The 20416-nt window shown below is 38.3% G+C and overlaps 2 protein-coding genes across 2 annotated transcripts in view; one reads left to right on the plus strand and one right to left on the minus strand.

The window, feature by feature from the left end:
• Positions 1–1742: 1742 nt before the first annotated feature.
• LOC126365344 (ADP,ATP carrier protein-like) lies at positions 1743–5550 on the minus strand. Its single transcript, XM_050008136.1, has 4 exons — positions 4800–5550; positions 4402–4663; positions 3988–4222; positions 1743–2212 (listed from the first exon to the last, which is right to left on the minus strand). The coding sequence occupies exons 1-4, from the start codon at positions 4957–4959 to the stop codon at positions 1970–1972; spliced, it is 900 nt and encodes a 299-aa protein (XP_049864093.1). The 5' UTR covers positions 4960–5550; the 3' UTR covers positions 1743–1969.
• A 32-nt stretch (positions 5551–5582) lies between these two features.
• LOC126365360 (protein lin-7 homolog C-like) overlaps positions 5583–20416 on the plus strand; it is a 62559-nt gene continuing 47725 nt past the window's right edge. Inside the window, exon 1 of the mRNA XM_050008137.1 lies at positions 5583–5666. Within this exon, the coding sequence (XP_049864094.1) occupies positions 5630–5666 (37 nt within the window). The 5' untranslated portion in view covers positions 5583–5629. The remainder of the gene's footprint in view (positions 5667–20416) is intronic.

The raw sequence follows: 20416 nt of genomic DNA on the forward strand, positions 1-20416 counted from the left end.
GATACAGGTGGCCAACATTGTTAGGGGAGACATTCACCTTCACTTGAATGGGTCCAGTTTTAAAAATCAAAATGACAGCTGTGGATTGTGAAGGTTACAGCAGACAACCTAAATCCCTTCAAGCTTTTCTTCCAGCAGTGTAACTGCCCATGTCACATGGCCAGAATTGTGCTACAGCCATTTGAGGAACAAGATAGTGAACTCACATTGACACCTCATTAAATTTGTTCGAGCTTAATCTAATGTAACACATCTGGGATATTGGTCCCTAACTTACAGGAATTTCATGACCTTTGTATAGGCATTTGGTTCAGCATACATCCAGAAGGCTACCCCACCAAAACCACACCACATACTATCATTGCTATATTGCACAAACACTATCAAGCTTGTGGTCCTGATGTTACAGCCTCTCAGTGCATTTTACTAAGTAGTATCAGTATTTCAAATTTTCAAACTATGTAATGAACAGGTATCATTCATGTACATTTAACTACATGCCTGACAAGCCAATTCACTACCTCTTGACAACTGCATCAGACATACCTTACAAGAAAGCGCAAAATTTAAGTCAACAGGTTATTAGCCTTCTGCATCTATTGCGAGATTCAAATACTGGAATACTCTGATGGTGCTACTTCAATGCAGTCATCTGTACAACTCTTGTGTTCATCAGTGAAGTTTCTGCTTGGTAAAGTAATTTTTTTGCTAACATACAGAAACAAAGGGCTGACAAATCATGTCAAATTGGTTTAAGTGCATTATACTACATACACAGGAACAAATACTAATCTGCCAACCCTGTTACCATGACTTTAAGTGTCAGCATTTCTACAGCAAAGGCTACCAGGAAAGTGAACTGAATTGTTCAATGTGATGCAGTGTGGTTCAACAGCCTAAAAAAATTTAGTGTGAACACAGTTAACAGAATGAACTTTCACATGAACTTGGAAAGCTCAATTGTCAAACAACTGATGGGGAAAAGAAAATCTTACTTTACATTTAACTTGCAAGAAAGGTGTTGAAAATGCTGCAAGCGTTAACCTCTGCTCCAATTATTACCACACACAGAAATTTCAATTGCACTGAAGAATGCTCTTGTCCTCAGGTACTCTAAAACCTAAGAGATTTTTGAAGGTTAGTCTTTCCACACTGAGCTCAGTAAGATCCACCATACAGTGGATATGAGTAGCCTCTTAAGGTTCATGGAGGGGGTGGTGCGATGATCCCTTTTTGTCAATACAGAAAGAGTTTAAACATTTTCAGTTAACAACCACTACATACTTACGGTACAACTGTTCAAAAGTCAACAGGAACAAGGTAGCATACATGTTCAATGGCTCTAACAGCCTTACTGTACAATGCTCTGAATGTAAAACACCATTTTCCACACCTTTATCAGGAATTACCAACCCTAAGTGTCAGTTTTCCTAGACAACTTTCTACAAATACACAAGCTATCAATATACCTGTTAATTGTCCCAATTCTCAACATCTCTCACTTTTCGTTTTGAACCATGCTAGTGCCCGAGACTACAGATTTTACAAAAAAGCTATTATTTGGATTGTAAAAAATTTCAATATTATAAACAAAAATATTTGACAACACTTCAAAACTAATGCCTTCATTTCCCATAATATGCAATTGTGGGCAACAAAATTTTCTTAATGGTTCATCAGCCTGCACTTCAGACTCAAGGAGAAGGAGACCTGGTGGGAATCAAATTAGTTAAACAAACAGGTAATAAATTAATTTTCCATTTTAATTCTGTTGTGTATATTACAATTAAATACTCAAGTCAGCCTGAAAAATTACATAACAAATGCATTTGTTGGAATGTTTCCTTGGTTTCATATCACACTTCTAGCTGTAGTGATTTACTATAGTGTCTCTTCTGGGAATGCCATGAGCAATGGAATGAACAATGGAATGTTCAACTTGAGTGAATACTACCAAACTCTTCACAATTTAAAGGAGTGCCTTGATTTCATCATAAAGCACAAGGACGAGAGCACCACCAGTGCCTCTGAGAATATTTGAAAAGGCACCCTTGAAGAAAGCACCACCACCCTCAGTTTTGTAGATCTTGCCCCAACAGTCCAGAGTGTTCTTGTACATCATGTCAGCCTTTGCACGTCCAGACTGCATCATCATACGTCGACGAACGGTGTCAAATGGGTATGACATAATACCCGCAAATGTCGTTACAGCCTGTAAAGTAGAAAGTAATGAAAGCACATCTTCAGAACAGCTTTACTTAAAAGTTTTAACATATATTTAATACAGTACAAAACATGCTCCAAAGGTCCTTTTCAAAACTATTGCCACAAGGATAATCTAGTGACTTTTCACCTGTCTACTAAGTTTAAAGCTGTTTCATACCCACTACACATCTGATGAGTGGTCACTTATTGCATTGCCCCTGAAATTGGACTGTTCCTAATACAATTTTATGGAACATCAATTTTTTAAATGATTAGATTATGCTTCATAGCTAACATATCAATGAAAACATATGTAACAGGGTGGGCTTTTCAGCTACAGGTACCTTTTGAATTTTATCACTAGAACTTTGGCTCACTGGTATAAAAAAAGTTCCACGACAAAGAATAGTTGGCAAGGTTCTTTTTCCCTTTAGTATTGAGTTCAAGATGACCAACTACAGCCTCTCCTCATAATGAAGTCAAATGAGATGCATTCAACCCATACATTCCATATCTATACCACACACACAGCCTTTTCTAGAAGTAACTTTTAACCTTTAGGGCTGCAGAAACAGCAGAATCAAATGTTTGAAATGTACTCCGATTTCAAACAGCTTCTGCAATAATATATTGCATGGAATTAAATGCGATATTTCATTTTAAATGTGGATAATGTGATATGAAATTCCAATGAGTCACAAACAAAGAACATGCATGGAAGGAGCAAAAGATGACATGTCTCAAATTGTTTAGGGGGAAAAGAAAAAATTTGGCATCAAGTTACCCCAAAAATGCAGCAAAAGTTTTATCTTAAAATGAATTTTCGCTCAGTGTCATTTCATGAAACATGTGACATACAGGACAATTTACAAACACGAGTTTACATAGAAACATGCAGAACACTCCGGTTTAAGTATGAAAAGTAAGAAACAATAGCTTGAGCTGAGAGCTCTATTTCACCAGCCAGTAGCGACAGCTCACTTCATAGAAGTAAAACACCACCTTTAAAGCTAAGGTCACATTCTGCTACATAAAAGCTGTTCGGACCTCACAAGGGCCAAAATAAACGATTTGGAAGTATCCACAGAACTGAACATGAATCTAATAAACTAGAGATCTTACCTTGCCTTCCTTCCATCCTCCTACCCCCCCCCCCCCTCCCGCAACTAAAGGCATAAGACAGCAGCAGAGAGTGAAACAAAGAGCACAGTAAAGGTGAATATACAAAGATGGAAAACCGTTTCCTAATAAGACTCGAGGGAAAGAAGTAAGATTCAACTGGATATGTATTGTATTGAGTAGTGGTAATGTGAGTTATGTGAGAGTATATAACTTACTAAATAAAATGGTTCATGCATTAGTGATAACTTATGTTAAGTGCAGGATCATAAAATCTGCAAGGTACTTAAAGAGAAGAGAGGGAAAAAAAAATATATTCTTGGCATTCTCCCCCTCCCCCCCTTTACGTTCACAGATGGGTCACCACAGCAGATCTGTGAACCACATGTAACTGCTTAACATCTCCACACATTATAAGTGATTTTACTGTAAAACTTTCTGCAATAATTACAAACAAGCAAGAAACATTTACGGAAAAAAACTTAACACTTGTAAAAAATCCTCTTTTAATTAAGAAGCCTCAACTGACCTATGCCAATGTTGATACTGCGTTTTGTAACATATTTGCTACATCTGCAGCTGTACACTTCGTACAGGTTTTAGGTTACACACACACACACACACACACACACACACACACACACACACAAAGAATTTACTTACCTGAGCGATTAAGAAGGAAATGATGAAAGGAGTGTTCTTCGGGTCTGGCAACATTCCTTTGGCTGTATCGAAGCAACCGAAGTACGCTGCTCGGTAGATAATGATTCCTTGCACGGAAACACCGAAGCCTCTGTACAGACCCACGAGGCCATCGGACTTAAAGGTTTTCGCTATACAGTTTCCCAATCCAGTAAATTCTCTTTCCGCACCAGCCTTACCAATGTCGGCTGCCAACCTAGAAATTGTGCACACCATAAGCGGTTGGTTCACATAACCAGACTTAAAGACTAAGGGAAGGACAGTCTTTTTCACTGACCTTGTACAATCTATGTCAAGGCTAATAAAATGAGATCAGTACGCGAGCTATATTAAAACTTATAGCAACAACTGATTTGAGTGCTGAATTTACGGTACCTTGTTCGAGCGAAATCCAATGGGTAGACAAAGCAGAGAGACGTCGCACCGGCTGCTCCACCTGATGCGAGATTCCCGACAAAGTACCTCCAAAACTGTGTCTTCTTATCAACACCTCCAAGGAAAATTTGCTTATACTTGTCCTTAAATGCAAAGTTCAAGGCCTGAGTGGGAAAATACCTAATAACATTGGCTAGATTTCCTCTCCAGTAGCTGAGGAATCCTTGTTCCTTGGGAATACGGATGAAACAGTCGACCATGCCTAGAAAGAAGAAAAATAAAAAAAAAAAAAAAAAAGGATAAAATAGAGAATACTTTTAGATATCTAATGACAACTTAGACTAGTCATGTACTAACATAAGTCGTGCAAAATGGCAGTTACATTTGGCAGCACTTACCTTTGTACTGTTTATCCGCTGTAATTTGTTTGGATGCATGTTGCACTTGTAAAAGAAGCTTAACTCTTTCAATAGGAGCTACAGTAGTTTTAGAAATTGCCGCAGCCACACCACCTGCCGCAAAATCTTTCAAAAACGAAATAGGGTCGGCGAGTGACATCTTTCCGTCTTCACTGTGTGGGAGCCAACGAAGGAAGAGAGAGATCAGACACGAGTCAAATCACGAATATGGTCTTTTACGTCAGTGACTACGTTAATCAAGAGAAGTATTGAGACACGAATAAATTCGAAAGGCTATAAACATCCAGTTTCCTAAAAAGCGAGAAATACAGTTAAATTTTATTATTTCATTATTACAAGTACTTTTATTACATGTGAAATCGCAACTTCGGATTCTGCTAATCAAATCAAGTAATCTTAGCATTATATATGTATGTACTTTTTAACAAATTGCTGTTTGTTTCTTGCGAACACAGCTTACAGTGACCTATATTGTTGCTCATTAATGAATATGTATAAAAATATGTAAAACAAGGTGCATAAAATAAATTTTCTCCTCAGTGTCCTTCTTATATCATATAAATCAATTCTGTTGCGCTGACAGTGTTGAAAGTTTGCTAAGTTTTAAGCATTTCTAGTTACCACCTAGCTTAGATACGCTTTATTATTTTTGATAGTCAATTATCAAAGTGAAGTAATTTCGGAAGCAACAGCTCATAAGTCCGAAGGAATATCTCTGTCAAAGAAGTTAGTGCACGTGAAGAGTTGGGTATCAGACTCTACATCGTTTATTACACACTAGTGACACTACACAAAAAGAAGTAGTGGCAATGGCAGCTGTTGGCGAGCAATTAACGCTAGCGAGAGGCAAGTTGCACTTAAGAGCAGTGGATTCTTACTAGACACACATTCCCCCGAAATCTTGTTGGATAATTGTATATTGAAATCATTTGCCGAAATGCTTTACATAGCAAAACTAGTGCTGAATTTCCTGTCAAGGAAAATATGCCAAGAATACATATTGTTTACAGACGTATACGTTACTAAATGTTAGAACAACCACCACCAGCCCGTATGTTTATGGGATGACAGATTACGAATTGTATTGAAGCATACCGTAGTAGAATTCAATTGCATTTGACAAGTGGATGTTTCTGCAGAAAGTTGACAGGTGTCAACGTTGAGAAATAACATTGCGTTTCCCAGTTTTACAAACACACTACGGAAAACTCACCTGTCTCCCATTTCGAATGGAGTCTGTCACACTGGTTAACCTGCTGAAATTATCACAACTAGAAACTAACAATCAACAGAGACTCGTCGGGATTAAATAATTTCTTTTATTTGGCAAAGATACTTAATGAGTAAACATTTGCCCGAGGTGCGTTTTTCTTTTTTTGTGCAGTGATTAAAACTACTGAAACCTTAAGTTATTAAAAGTTGTGCCGGTTTCAGTGTAAACGCAACATGGATAGAATCTGTTCTGGCACGCAAGTAACTTAACAAAAGTATCGTAAATTACAAGTTGCACGTTAGTGTGATACTTCGGCAAGTGTATTGTTTTGTGATCGAAACTTTTTGGAGTTCCGTGTCATTGTTAGTTGACATCACGTAGTGGTCTATCTTGTAAAGTTTATAGGAACAGAGAAAAATAACAATTAAAACTTCTCATTTCTACCGTGTCAAATTTGCGCTATTAAAGTTTTCAGTAAATGAGTCGCTGCAAATGTTTGCTTTGTAACATTGCACCCAGACAAGCACCAGGTAAATTTGTAATGAGTTATTTAGACTGCAAGCTAGATTTCGGCTACACTACAGACAGCCGAAACAAATGATTCTCGTTATTATTTTCCATTCATTAACTTATAGACGGATACCACATTATCTAAATGAGTTCATGTAGCCGCCATCAATATGCAAGCATTATATATGTAAGTCTGTGTTGAAGATAATTTGGATTTGACTTGCAGCAGTTAATTATGATGGTCACATTGTGTGTTGCCTTTAGTTTCCCAACATTTATTTACTTTGCTCACCTTATACAGGACTCATTACATTCACTGATAGGGCACTGAAGTGTGCATACCCTTGCCCATCTCCAGCCTGAGAACCGATGTACCTGTTGTGCATGTACTGCATTGTTAATATAAAGTAAGTGCAGAACTAACTGTAGGTAAAATTCTGGCACTTCAGCTTTGTGTTTGAACACCTCTAATCGGTATCACGGTGTCTACTTAAAAAATCTAATTGCGTTTTTTGACCTAATAAATATTCTGCTGCATTGAAAGGAATTGAATTTTATTCATGGAATCAAAATTGTCTGGAGTTAAAAGATGAAGCAACATCTGTGTATAGTGCCAGTAGTACAATGAAATAAGTGCCCCCTTCCTCCAGTTGTGGAATTTCCATTATCATAAGAGTCTTAATTGGTGTGTCGTATTGTCAAACCAAAAACATTCATTACCGTGTGTGTTTGGGTGCATACGTATTTCATTTATTTGCTCATAGACCATTTGGTACAATAGTATTGGACATATCAGAAACATACAGAAATCATACTTACATGTAAAACATTTACAGAATAGGGTTGGATAGCATGAGGATATGGCAGGAAATTGGTCATGCTGCAGTCAAAGGAATGATTCCAATATTCACCTTAGAGACAAGGGTAAACACTGGGGAAACTTGAGTCAGGATGGCAGGACAGGGAAATAAACTCCACTCCTTGTGAATGAAAGTCCATTGCATTAAGACTGGGGTATGTAATTGCAAGGAGAATAACAGAATACGTGGTCTACATGTGAGTGCAACATGCCCAATTAGTAAAAAATGAAAAAGAAATTTTGAAAAGAAAAATATTGTTGAAAAAGTGGAAACACACAAACAAATTCCAGAACATTGCATAAAAATAAAAAATGCACAGTAAATCTGTGGTGTAGGTAAAACATAAATCTTTGCTTCAAAACACCCTCAAAAATAAAATAAAACAGTGACACATTATTCAGTCTGCATGTACGAAATTAATCGCATAAAATGTGCAGCACAAATATTGTAGAAATGGAAAGTGCTATTAATGTGCAGTTTTCACAGAATGAATTGATAGTCAGGGGCTCATATTATTAGCCATTAAACAGATTGTATTAATACTAGAAAGTGTATTTTTTGTGCAAGCATACACTTTTCTAAATGGAACAATGCCTATTCACATTAACACACTAATAGTAGGGAAAATTAGAATGTCCGGGCAGTGTTTGTAGCATCTGTGAGTTGTTTACGAGATACCGTAGTTTGAAAAAGTTCCCACACTGACACATACACAATACTTGTGGTAGCACACACTAAAGAACAAGTGTGTGTGTGTGTGTGTGTGTGTGTGTGTGTGTGTGTGTGTGTGTGTGTGTGTGTGTGTGTGTGTGTGTGTGTGTGTGTCAGGTATGTGGATTCTAACTGGTAACAAGACAATTGATCATTACAGATTGTGTTCAAAATTACCATCGGCAGCAGCAATAAATGCTTTGTCTGGTATGGAATGACTGCTGCACACATGCTAGCATTTCAGTGGGGATGTTTCAGCATTCTGCAGTAATACATCATTGCATATCATCTGTTGTAGTTAGTATGACCTAATAGATGCCATCATTCAGATTTCACCCCAGAAAAAAGTCTACAGGTGTCAAATCAGTGGAACTGGTTGGCAAAGTACAGGTCCTCTGCAACCAATCAAACGATTTAGACACAAATTGTGGAGACATGATGTAGTACTTCGTGCACTATAGGCTGGACAGCCATGTTGGTACCACAGTTCCTCCTAGTCTGCAGAGAAATGTCTTCTAGCAAAGGTTTTATGAGCTGATGGTTCACTGCTTCACACCACACATTTACACTCCATGGAGCTGATGTTCCATCTAATGAAGCCGACAGGAATTGTCAACAAACTAATACTGCATATTTCTTTCCTGAAGAAGCAACCATCGGTTGCGAAAGCTGTGTGTGTGTGTGTGTGTGTGTGTGTGTGTGTGTGTGTGTGTGTGTGTGTGTGTGTGTGTGTCTGCCAGCGCTTTCCCGCTTGGTATGGTTCACTGCTTCACACCACACATTTACACTCCATGGAGCTGATGTTCCATCTAATGAAGCCGACAGGAATTGTCGTTGCGAAAGCTGTGTGTGTGTGTGTGTGTGTGTGTGTGTGTGTGTGTGTGTGTCTGCCAGCGCTTTCCCGCTTGGTATGGTTCACTGCTTCACACCACACATTTACACTCCATGGAGCTGATGTTCCATCTAATGAAGCCGACAGGAATTGTCAACAAACTAATACTGCATATTTCTTTCCTGAAGAAGCAACCATCGGTTGCGAAAGCTGTGTGTGTGTGTGTGTGTGTGTGTGTGTGTGTGTGTGTGTGTGTGTGTGTGTGTGTGTGTGTCTGCCAGCGCTTTCCCGCTTGGTATGGTTCACTGCTTCACACCACACATTTACACTCCATGGAGCTGATGTTCCATCTAATGAAGCCGACAGGAATTGTCAACAAACTAATACTGCATATTTCTTTCCTGAAGAAGCAACCATCGGTTGCGAAAGCTGTGTGTGTGTGTGTGTGTGTGTGTGTGTGTGTGTGTGTGTGTGTGTGTGTTTGTTCATTGTGCCTGTCTGCCAGCGCTTTCCCGCTTGGTAAGTCTAATCTTTGTTTTTAATATATTTTTCCCATGTGGAAGTTTATTTCTATAATTAGCAATTTGTCAATTTGCAGTGCACTCAAGGAACACACAAGAACACTGTAAGCAAACATAACATCATACTTAGCAACCGTGCAGGTTGAATGGCATAATACGTATCAGTGTGGTAACTTTTCGCAATACAATATCTCATGAAAGACTTGCGCTAGAATCCTGCTACAAACACTGCTAACATTCCAATTTACCCTAGTTTGTTTGTTAATGTCAACAGGCATTTTTCCATTTAAAAAGTGTGTGTTTGCACAAAGAATACACTTTCTAAGTATTATAGCAATCTGTCAATTGACTAACAATTCGAGCCCCTGACTACCAATTCATATCATAGAAGTTTGAGACTTGAAAAGATCTCTAACCATATAGTTTCATCTGACATTATATAGCTCTGTTAAAAGATTTAAAGCACAAGCACATGAAAACCTGCTTACATTATAACCATGAAAATTAGGTTAGCGCCAGATACTTTCTCAGCAGAAGAGTGTCGCAATGCATCTGAAACAGAGGAAACAGAAGACCAACAGCAGAAACAGTGTTTACAGGGATAAACAGAACACCGATGGTATATCAGTTAAGAGTCATAAGAACCCAGTAGTGAATGAGGACTAGTAATCCTATAACATAACATATTCATTTCCACTATCATCTATAATCCACTCTGAACTACCTTTTGACATCAATTGTCTCACAAGGCCGCCACTGAACAGCTTTTGGAACAAGTTTTGTGGACATAGTTTAATGTATTATAGATTGTATTTCTTATCTTTTATCTATATTTTTGTACATCTTTAGACTGAAATCTGTAGTGAATTAAATTGATTCTGTAAATAAGTAATAAGCATATTGTAAATGATTAAGTTACCTTGCAGACAATATTAATAGTCTCGTCAATACTTTTTGCAAATGATGCAGTTATGTGCAGTGACGAACTATCAGAACAAAACTGTGGAAATGTTCAATTGCATCTTCATAAGATTTCAAAGTTTTATAAAGATTGTCAGCTTACTTTAAATATTCAGAAACATGCAATTGTGTGTGTCACAGAATGAAATGTTGATTTACTACATACTGTCCAGTCAAAAACATCCTTGAGAGTTTCATTTCTGTTAGGAGTTCTGGTGTATTATCAGTGACTATGATGTTGCTGTCATCAGCAAAGAGAACTTTTTCTCCCTGACTTATACTGCCTGGAAAGTCATTGATATATGTTAAGAACAGAACTGGACACAATGAACAACTGTGAGAACTTTATCATCAGCAGGTATGTGATCTATATGTCGTCTGTGCCCTGTTTTCTGGGAAGACAAACTACTTGTCTGCTGTTCCTCATTCACATTGTACTTCTAGCATGTTTAGCAGCACATATGTACATGTGTTGTTTGTTCTTTCGGACATGTCTAAAACAACATTTATCTTTTTTGTAGTTCTGCAGCCATATATTTAGAATCAAGTAGAAAGTTACAGATCTCAGCTGCATTGGTGCGTTGCATTAAATGCAACAGCGATATGTGAAAATTTGTGCCAGACCAGGAGTCAAACCCATCTGCTCCTCTTCTCTAGAAGGTTGTCTTAACAGCCTTGGCCATCCGAGCACGCTTCCCATTCACCCCAAATTCCCACAAGACGCACACTGTTTACAGTGTAATGTCCTCCACCCATTATCTCCTATTTCCATGCACCTACTCAGCTAAGCCCCGTAAGAATCTAAATGATTGAGTGCATTGCTGAAGCCTGGCATTTACAGTTTGTCATGGGATTAGTTCAATCATTGACGTTACTAACACAAAAACATTAGCAAAGTAAAATCCAGCAAATTTACAGGGCTGCCACAGGACAAGTGCATTTTTTCGAGGAATGTTCTTGTTATCATCACCTTCAAAGATATTCGTAATTTGAAAATATCAGACCACAGTGGGAAAATAGGGGTTTCAATCTTCAGATGTAAATGTAACTATAGAATGTATTAAAAACAAAGATTCCAAGACTTACCAAGCGGGAAAGCGCCGGCAGACAGGCACATGAACAAAACACACAAACACACACACACAGAATTACGAGCTTTCGCAACTGGCAGTTGCTTCGTCAGGAAGGAAGGAAGGAAGGAGAGGGAAAAATGAAAGGGTGACCCTTTCATTTTTCCCTCTCCTTCCTTCCTTCCTTCCTGACGAAGCAACTGCCAGTTGCGAAAGCTCGTAATTCTGTGTGTGTGTGTTTGTGTGTTTTGTTCATGTGCCTGTCTGCCGGCGCTTTCCCGCTTGGTAAGTCTTGGAATCTTTGTTTTTAATATATTTTTCCCATGTGGAAGTTTCTTTCTGTTTTATTTATAACTATAGAATGTGCAAGATATCGTGTAAAGAACAGACTGTCACGATATTTATTGGTTTCACCATTTCACGACCAGACTGTCATTCTTCAATCCAACTTGGGTCTCGGGGCTATGCTGAAGTGCAGTCGGGTCAGCTGTACATACTGATACTGGATGGTGGCTTCATCCCATAATGTGGTGTTGGTGTTGGTGGTGGTGGTGGTGATGCATGTGTTACCATATATGCTCAGACAGAGAGGGGGGCCAGTGGCAGTTTATTTTGCATCTGTATTAGCGTTTGGAACATAGGTTGTGGTGACAGACCGATATGTGATGTAGTCCAAAACATACATTAGTTGACAGTTTGGCTGTGAATTGGTGATGCCAGCAAATGTGAATATGAAATCCCAAATCTGGTGACATACTGATCTGTAGAACACCCCAAGGTCTGGGTTATGTTGTAAGGTTGGTGAAGAGGTATCATATGCTTCAGTTAATCTTCTAAGTCTGCCACTGCAACCTCAAAAACAAAAAAAAACTATACAACACAATCCAGAACATGGTTCCTCTCAATGGATTGCCATCTCCACCAGAGCTGTGTAGGTATAGTGAACAACACAAGCCTTCACTGGAAAAAATAGATGACATACTGTTGTTGTTGTTGTTGTTGTTGTTGTTGTTGTGGTGGTCTCCATGCTGCCCTCCAGTACTAAATTGGTGATTCCTTGACGCCTCAGAACATGTCCCACCAACCAGTCCCTTCTTCTAGTCAAGTCGTGCCAAAAAATCCTCTTCTCCCCAATTCTATTCAGTACCTCCTCATTAGTTATGTGATCTACCCATCTAATCTTCAGCTTTCTTCTGTAGCACCACATTTCTAAAGCTTCTATTCTCTTCTTGTCTAAACTATTTATCATCCAAGTTTCACTTCCATACATGGCTACACTCCATACAAATACTTTCAGAAACAACTTCCTGACATTTAAATCTATACTCGATGTTAACAAATTTCTCTTCTTCAGAAACGCTTTTCTTGCCATTGCCAGTCTAAATTTTATATCCTCTCTACCTCGACCATCATCAGTTACTTTTGCTCCCCAAATAGCAAAACTCCTTTACTACTTTGTCTCATTTCCTAATCTAATTCCCTCAGCATCACCCAGCTTAATTCGACTACATTCCATTATCCTCGTCTTGCTTTTGTTGATGTTCATCTTATACCCTCCTTTCAAGACTCTGTCCATACCGTTCAACTGCTCTTCCAAGTCCTTTGCTGTCTCTGACAGAATTACAGTTTCATCGGTGAACCTGAAAGTGTTTATTTCTTCTCCCTGGATTTTAATACCTACTCTGAACTTTTCTTTTGTTTCCTTTACTGCTTGCTCAATATACAGATTGAATAACATCGGGGAGAGGCTACAACCCTGTCTCACTCCCTTCCCAACCACTGCTTCCCTTTCATGTCCCTTGACTCTTATCACTGCCATCTGCTTTCTGTGCAAATTGTAAATAGCCTTTTGCTCCCTGTATTTTACATCTACCACCTTCAGAATTTGAAAGACAGTATTCCAGTCAACATTGTCAAAAGCTTTCTCTAAGTCTACAAATGCTATAAACGTAGGTTTGCCATTCCTTAATCTTTCTTCTAAGATAAGTCGTAGGGTCATTATTGCCTCACGTGTTCCAACATTTCTACGGAATCTAAACTGATCTTCCCCAAGGTCAGCTTCTACCAGTTTTTCCATTCGTTTGTAAATAATTCGTGTTAGTATTTTGCAGCTGTGACTTATTAAACTGATAGTTCGATAATTTTCACATCTGTCAACGCCTGCTTTCTTTGATATTGGAATTATTATATTCTTCTTGAAGTCTGAGGGCATTTCGCATGTCTCCTACCTTTTTCTCACCAGATGGTAGAGTTCTGTCAGGAATGGCTCTCCCAAGGCTGTCAGTAGTTCTAATGGTATGTTATCTACTCCGGGAGTCTTGTTTCGACTTAGGTCTTTCAGTGCTCTATCAAACTCTTCACGCAGTCTCATGTCTCCCATTTCATCTTCATTTACCTCCTCTTCCATTTCCATAATATTGTCCTCAAGAACATCACCCCTGTATAGACCCTCTATATCCTCCTTCCACCTTTCTGCTTTCTTTGCTTTGGAACTGAGTTCTTGATATTCATGTAAGTGGTTCTCTTTTCCCCAAGGGTCTCTTTAATTTTCCTGTAGGCATTATCCATCTTACCCCTCATGAGATATGCCTCTACATCCTTACATTTGTCCTCTAGCCATCCCTGCTTAGCCGTTTTGCACTTCCTGTTGATCTTATTTTTGAGACATTTGTATTCCTTTTTGCCTGCTTCACTTGCTGCATTTTTGTATTTTCTCCTTTCATCAATTAAATTCAGTATGTATTCTGATACCCAAGGATTTCTACTAGCCCTTGTCTTTTTACCTACTTGATCTTCTGCTGCCTTCACTATTTCATTCCTCAAATCTGCCCATTCTTCTTCTACTGTATTTCTTTCCCCCAGTCCTGTCAATTGTTCCCTTATGCTCTCCCTGAAACTCTGTACAACCTCTGGTTCTTTCAGTTAACCAGGTCCCTTCTCCTTAAATTCCCACCTTTTAGCAGTTTCTTCAGTTTTAATCTACAGTTCATAACCAATAGATTGTGGTCAGAGTCCACATCTGGCCCTGGAAATGTCTTACAATTTAGAATCTGGTTCCTAAATCTCTGTTTTACCATTATATAATTTATCTGAAACATTTTAGTATCTCCAGGATTCTTCCATGTATACAACCTTCTTTCATGATTCTTGATCCAAGTGCTATCTATGATTAAGTTATGCTCTGTGCAAAATTCTGCCAGGTGGCTTCCTCTTTCATTTCTTAGCGCCAATCCATATTCACCTACTACGTTTCCTTCTCTTCCTTTTCCTACTGTCGAATTCCAGTCACCCGTGACTATTAAATTTTCATCCCCCTTCACTACCTGAATAATTTCTTTTATCTCATCGTACAATTCATCCATTTCTTCATCATCTGCAGAGCTAGTTGGCATATAAACTTGTACTACTGTAGTAGGGGTGGGCTTCGTGTCAATCTTGGCCACAATAATGCATTCACTATGCTGTTTGTAGTAGCTTACCCGCACTCCTATTTTTTTACTCATTATTAAACCTACTCCTGCATTACCACAATTTGATTTTGTATTTATAAACCTGTATTCACCTGACCAAAAGTCTTGTTCCTCCTGCCACCGAACTTCACTAATTCCCACTATATCTAACTTTAACCTATCCATTTCCCTTTTTAAATTTTCTAACCTACCTGCCCGATTAAGGGATCTGACATTCCACACTCCGATCCGTAGAACACCAGTTTTTTCTCCTGATAACGGTGTCCTCTTGAGTAGTCCCTGACCGGAGATCCAAATGGGGGACTATTTTACCTCCAGAATATTTTACCCAAGAGGACGCCATCATAGTTTAATCATACAGTATAGCTGCATGCCCTCAGGAAGAATTATGGTTGTAGTTTCCACTTGCTTTCAGTCGCTCGGGAGGACGACGGTTCAATCCCGCGGCCGGCCGCCCTGATTTAGGTTTTCCGTTATTTCCCTAAATCGCTGCAGGAAAATGCTGGGATGGTTCCTTTGAAAGGACACCGCCGATTTCCTTCCTCATCCTTTCCTAATCCGATGAGACCAATGACCTCGCTGTTTGGTCTCTTCCCACAACCAACCAACCTACCTTTCATCCGTTCGCAGTACCAAAACAGCAAGACCTTTTTGATTAGTGTTACAGGGCCAGGTCAGTCAATCATCCAGACTGTTGCCCCTGCATCTACTGAAAAGGCTGCTGCCCCTCTTCAGGAACCACATGTTTGTCTGGCCTCTCAACAGATACCCATCCGCTGTGGCCCCACCAATGGCAAGGTCCATGGTTCTGGGGGGCGGGGGGACGTACTGTAAGCAAAACATATGACTATACTCTGACTGAAACATGCAAACAAAACATCCCAGACACTAATCTGGTAAAATAAGATGACAGCATGTCTGCGCACGGGTCACTCCGTTAAATACATCATTATCAGCCATTATACATTTGCACCAGAATAACGGTTGTTGCTGGACTTCTTTAAACATTGCAGCCTACAGTAGCATGTTTATTCTGCATGTTTTTTTGATGTTATTTATCTATCTTGTACTAGATTATCTTTGTAACGTTTTCTTATTTATTGGGATGCAGTAAATAATTTCCTTAGCTCAGTTGCCTGTCTACATGTCCCACCCTCCTTAACTTCTTAATCATTACAGTCATGTTAACATCTACTGCTCCATTGTGTTATAGCGAAGCAATGCCTCACTGCTGTATGCGAAAACAGGTGATATGTGTATAGTAAACTTACTTTTTTTAATATGTTAGAAGCTTTGTTGTGGAAACTGTATTTAGCTTTCCAGATTCATTCTAGGTCGTTTTTACTCTTACGTATTCCTTTCTTTTGCTGTCCCTCTCTCACTGTCATAAATACATAAAACTAATTAACTGTTTCTAAGATTGAACAGTCAAGTTGATTTTTTTGGTGATGTGTTGAATGTCATTTTAGGTCATATTCTAATTTTCTGGCTTGCTTTCATACTTGCTCCTATAAGTCTTCCATTAGGTATTTAAGTGTACCTTCACTAGCGACAAGCAATACAATGCAAGTCCATTGCATTGTCGTGCACTGAAGTTCGATGAGCATCTTTGTAATGCTCTCTTTCTTATCAAATGAACCTGTGATGTGATGCACAATTATTTGTGGGTTGTCTCTCTATCGCCTGTGTTAATCTCATCTGGTAATATTTCCAGACTTACCAATATGACATGGGTTTTGTAGGCCATTTCTTTCATGATGATTTACATTTTAATACAATTCCTCCAATAAATTTCCATACGACATCCAATTTTCTTGTAAAGTGTTATGTGTGAACATTTAATACAAAGTCTGTTCAAAAAACTCTGGAACTTTGTCCACAAATCTTTCTTGTGCATACCTTTTACTTATTGTGCATGGTCTCCTTTGAAATACTCTTCTCCACAATTGATACACCACTCCTAATGCTGTTTTCTCTTCCAGAAGCAGTCTTGGTATGCTGCTTGGTGGACCATGTGAAGCGCCATCTGTGAATTTTCTTTTATCTTGTCTATCATTGCAAATCTTCATCCTTTCAACAGGATTTTCAACTCTGGTAATTAAAGAAGTCCACAGGAGCCAAGCCTGTCTCATTATGCAAGAACCTTGAATTGTCTCGGCACTTGTCAGGATGTTGGTTTCTCACAGGCGTCGCAATACATTCCTGTGATACTATCAATTTACAGTTTGTCTATATGGCACAAATTTTCAAAATCAAATAAAACTATCAGCATGGCTTTCTTTGGTCTTTGAGAACCTTTTCTGACCCACTGTGAAGATTAAACCTTGGACTGAACATCATAACCATACACCCTTGTCTCATCATTAGTTAAGATTCTCTTAAGGAATATCTCATTATCATTTGCTCGATCCAAATCTCTTCCCTGATTGTGAGGCAAAGGCCTCTCTGGTGTTGACTCATGAGCCGTGGGACAAACTTGGTGGCACTACGATGCATTTTAAGATGCTGTGTCAGGATTTTGTGATATCATTCAATTAAAATGTTACATTCTTCTGAAATATCTCGGGACAGTCAATCTTCGATTGGAATGCACAATTTCATTAGCGTTCCTTACAAAAGTATTGTTGGTAGATGTGGAAGGGCATTCTCAAAGAGGGTCATCTTTAACTTCTGTCCGCCCATTTTTAAACCATATTAGCCATTTGTAATACAGAGTATGGCATAAGCACTTATCACTATAGTCTTCCTGTATCATTTGGTGTGTGCCTGTGAACGTTTTCTTGGGTTTCATGCAAAATTTAATGCGGACACTTTGCTCCTGTAACTCGCCATCTCTAAATTCGCAAACTGTACGACAAAACGTTTTACTCAGTACAGCACAGCACCGACCGGTAACTAACAGACATACAACAATGAAACTTCCAGCAGTTACACATCAAACAAAGGCACATGCAGGGATGCCAACCACATTTCACTCGAACACTCCATTGGTGCGAAGTTGCAAATGTTCTGGAATTTTTTCAACAGACCTCGTATTAAGTTGCTATGTGTCTCTACCTGTGGATATTTTGCTTTTATTGTCTCCAGTGATTTATAACCAATAATGTAATCAAACAGTAATTTATCTCTCCATCCATGAATGTGCAGTATGTTACATTTATTTACATTGAGTGTCAAATGCTAGTGTCTGCTCCGATTGCCAGTCCTCTATCGGTCTTTATGACTTTCGTGTATATGACACATCAAACAAAGGCACATGCAGGGATGCCAACCACATTTCACTCGAACACTCCATTGGTGCGAAGTTGCAAATGTTCTGGAATTTTTTCAACAGACCTCGTATTAAGTTGCTATGTGTCTCTACCTGTGGATATTTTGCTTTTATTGTCTCCAGTGATTTATAACCAATAATGTAATCAAACAGTAATTTATCTCTCCATCCATGAATGTGCAGTATGTTACATTTATTTACATTGAGTGTCAAATGCTAGTGTCTGCTCCGATTGCCAGTCCTCTATCGGTCTTTATGACTTTCGTGTATATGACAACAAAATAGCCTAACAGAGCTTCTGATACTGTACACTAAATAATTTGGAATAGCCCTAGAACACTGTCTTAGGGTCCTGAAGTTAGTTTATTTCTAATAATTTTGTCTCATTAAGAATGACATGTTACATTTTCTATGCGTAGGATGTCCTGTTTCCAGTCACTAATATGGTCCATTACTGTGTAAGCTCATATTTTGTCAACTAAACAACAGTGAATAACTGTATTGAATGCCTCACAGAAGTCGTGGAATACAGCCTCCACCTAGGCACCCATTCATTGTCCAAGGTTCTCTGGATCTCAAAGACAGAGTGAGCCAAGTTTCACATGATACATTTTCTGTGGAATCCATCTTGATACCTATTGTTCTCTGAAAAGTCATAATATGTGAGCATAAAACGTTCCATAGTCATACAGTGCAAATGGAATTGAATTGAATTAAATTGAATTTTATTTGATCCTGTAAGATTACATTGTGTACAGTAAATGTACGTGTAATATAGGACATGTCAAAGTGTTAACATTTCTTATCACTTATTTTTCTACACCTTTAGCTTACATTTTTACATTACTGATAATGAGTAACAATATATACAAATTTAATGGCATAAGTATTCTGAAACACTGTAAAACTCTTTTTCAATGAGAAGTTTCTTTGGAAAGTCATTGTGAAGTACACTATCTTTCAGGGTTTTGGGCAGACTTTTTAGTAGTCTGATACCAAAGTACTGGGGTCCTTTTTCTAGCATTGCCAGTCGGTGGGGTATGCATCGTACTTCATTCTTCTTTCTTGTATTGTGGGTGTGTACACTAGCATTTGTAATCCAGCCCTCACTACCTTTTGTGATGTACATTATTGTTTTGTATATATACAACAATGAAAAAGTTAAGATATTTAAATTCTTGAAACAGTTTCTGCATGTTTCAGAGGTCTTCCTTCTTAAAATGGTCCTAATTGCCCTTTTTTTTTTTTTTTTTTTTTTTTTTTTTTTTTTTTTTTTTTTTAATGTGAACACTCGTTTTGTCTCTTGTTTGTTTGAGTTTCCCCACATAGTCACTCCATACTGTAAGTATGGTTCGAATATTTTCTTTTCTTCCTCCTCAACACCTATATCATTAACAAATACATTAAATAACAATGGCCCCATTACCGAACCCTGCGGCACTCCATATTTGATGGAACAGAATGCAACAGCTCTTTGCACATACTTACATAATGTGACCACTGTGGCCTGCAATACACACACACTGAAAATTAAAAATTGTGTAAATTAAAAATGATGTAACATGCCCTTGCCATGTGTTCATATTGTTGCATTCCACTCCGTGTAGTCACTTCTTAAAAACTCAGCTGTTGCAATGTGATGACGAATAAGGGATTACATATAATAAATAGCAATTTCTGTTATAGGAAATATGACTCTGTAAGTATTGTCTATGTTAACATATGTGGTTTCAACAAATGTATAGCTTTTTACCAAGTAACAACTCATTAATGATTCTTATGGATCAGCTGGTCATAATTGCCTGTTACATGGTATTGTTTCTTTGTCGTCTTGCAGTTCTGTAGTCTTTAGATTTGTTAGCTTTCAAACATTGATTGTACACAAATGCAGTGTTTTGCAAATAAATTACCCTGATGGTGGTAAGACAGACATATCTCCATATATCAAAATCATTTTCATTTGGTTTTAGCTGTTCAGACTGGGGTGCTTCCCTTGTAAGATGTGATAGTTCTTGGTAGAGCTACCTTTAGTAGCCACATTGTGAAATAAATCGTACTAACTCTTGAGATTAATAATGGCGTAGTAGTAGTAGTAGTAGTAGTAGTAGTAGAATATTTAATGAGCTCAATACTTAAAATCAGGCTTACAAGTATTACCGTATATTATTTCTAACACTT

This window comes from Schistocerca gregaria, chromosome 1, assembly GCF_023897955.1.
Source record: "Schistocerca gregaria isolate iqSchGreg1 chromosome 1, iqSchGreg1.2, whole genome shotgun sequence".
Lineage (NCBI taxonomy): Eukaryota > Metazoa > Arthropoda > Insecta > Orthoptera > Acrididae > Schistocerca > Schistocerca gregaria.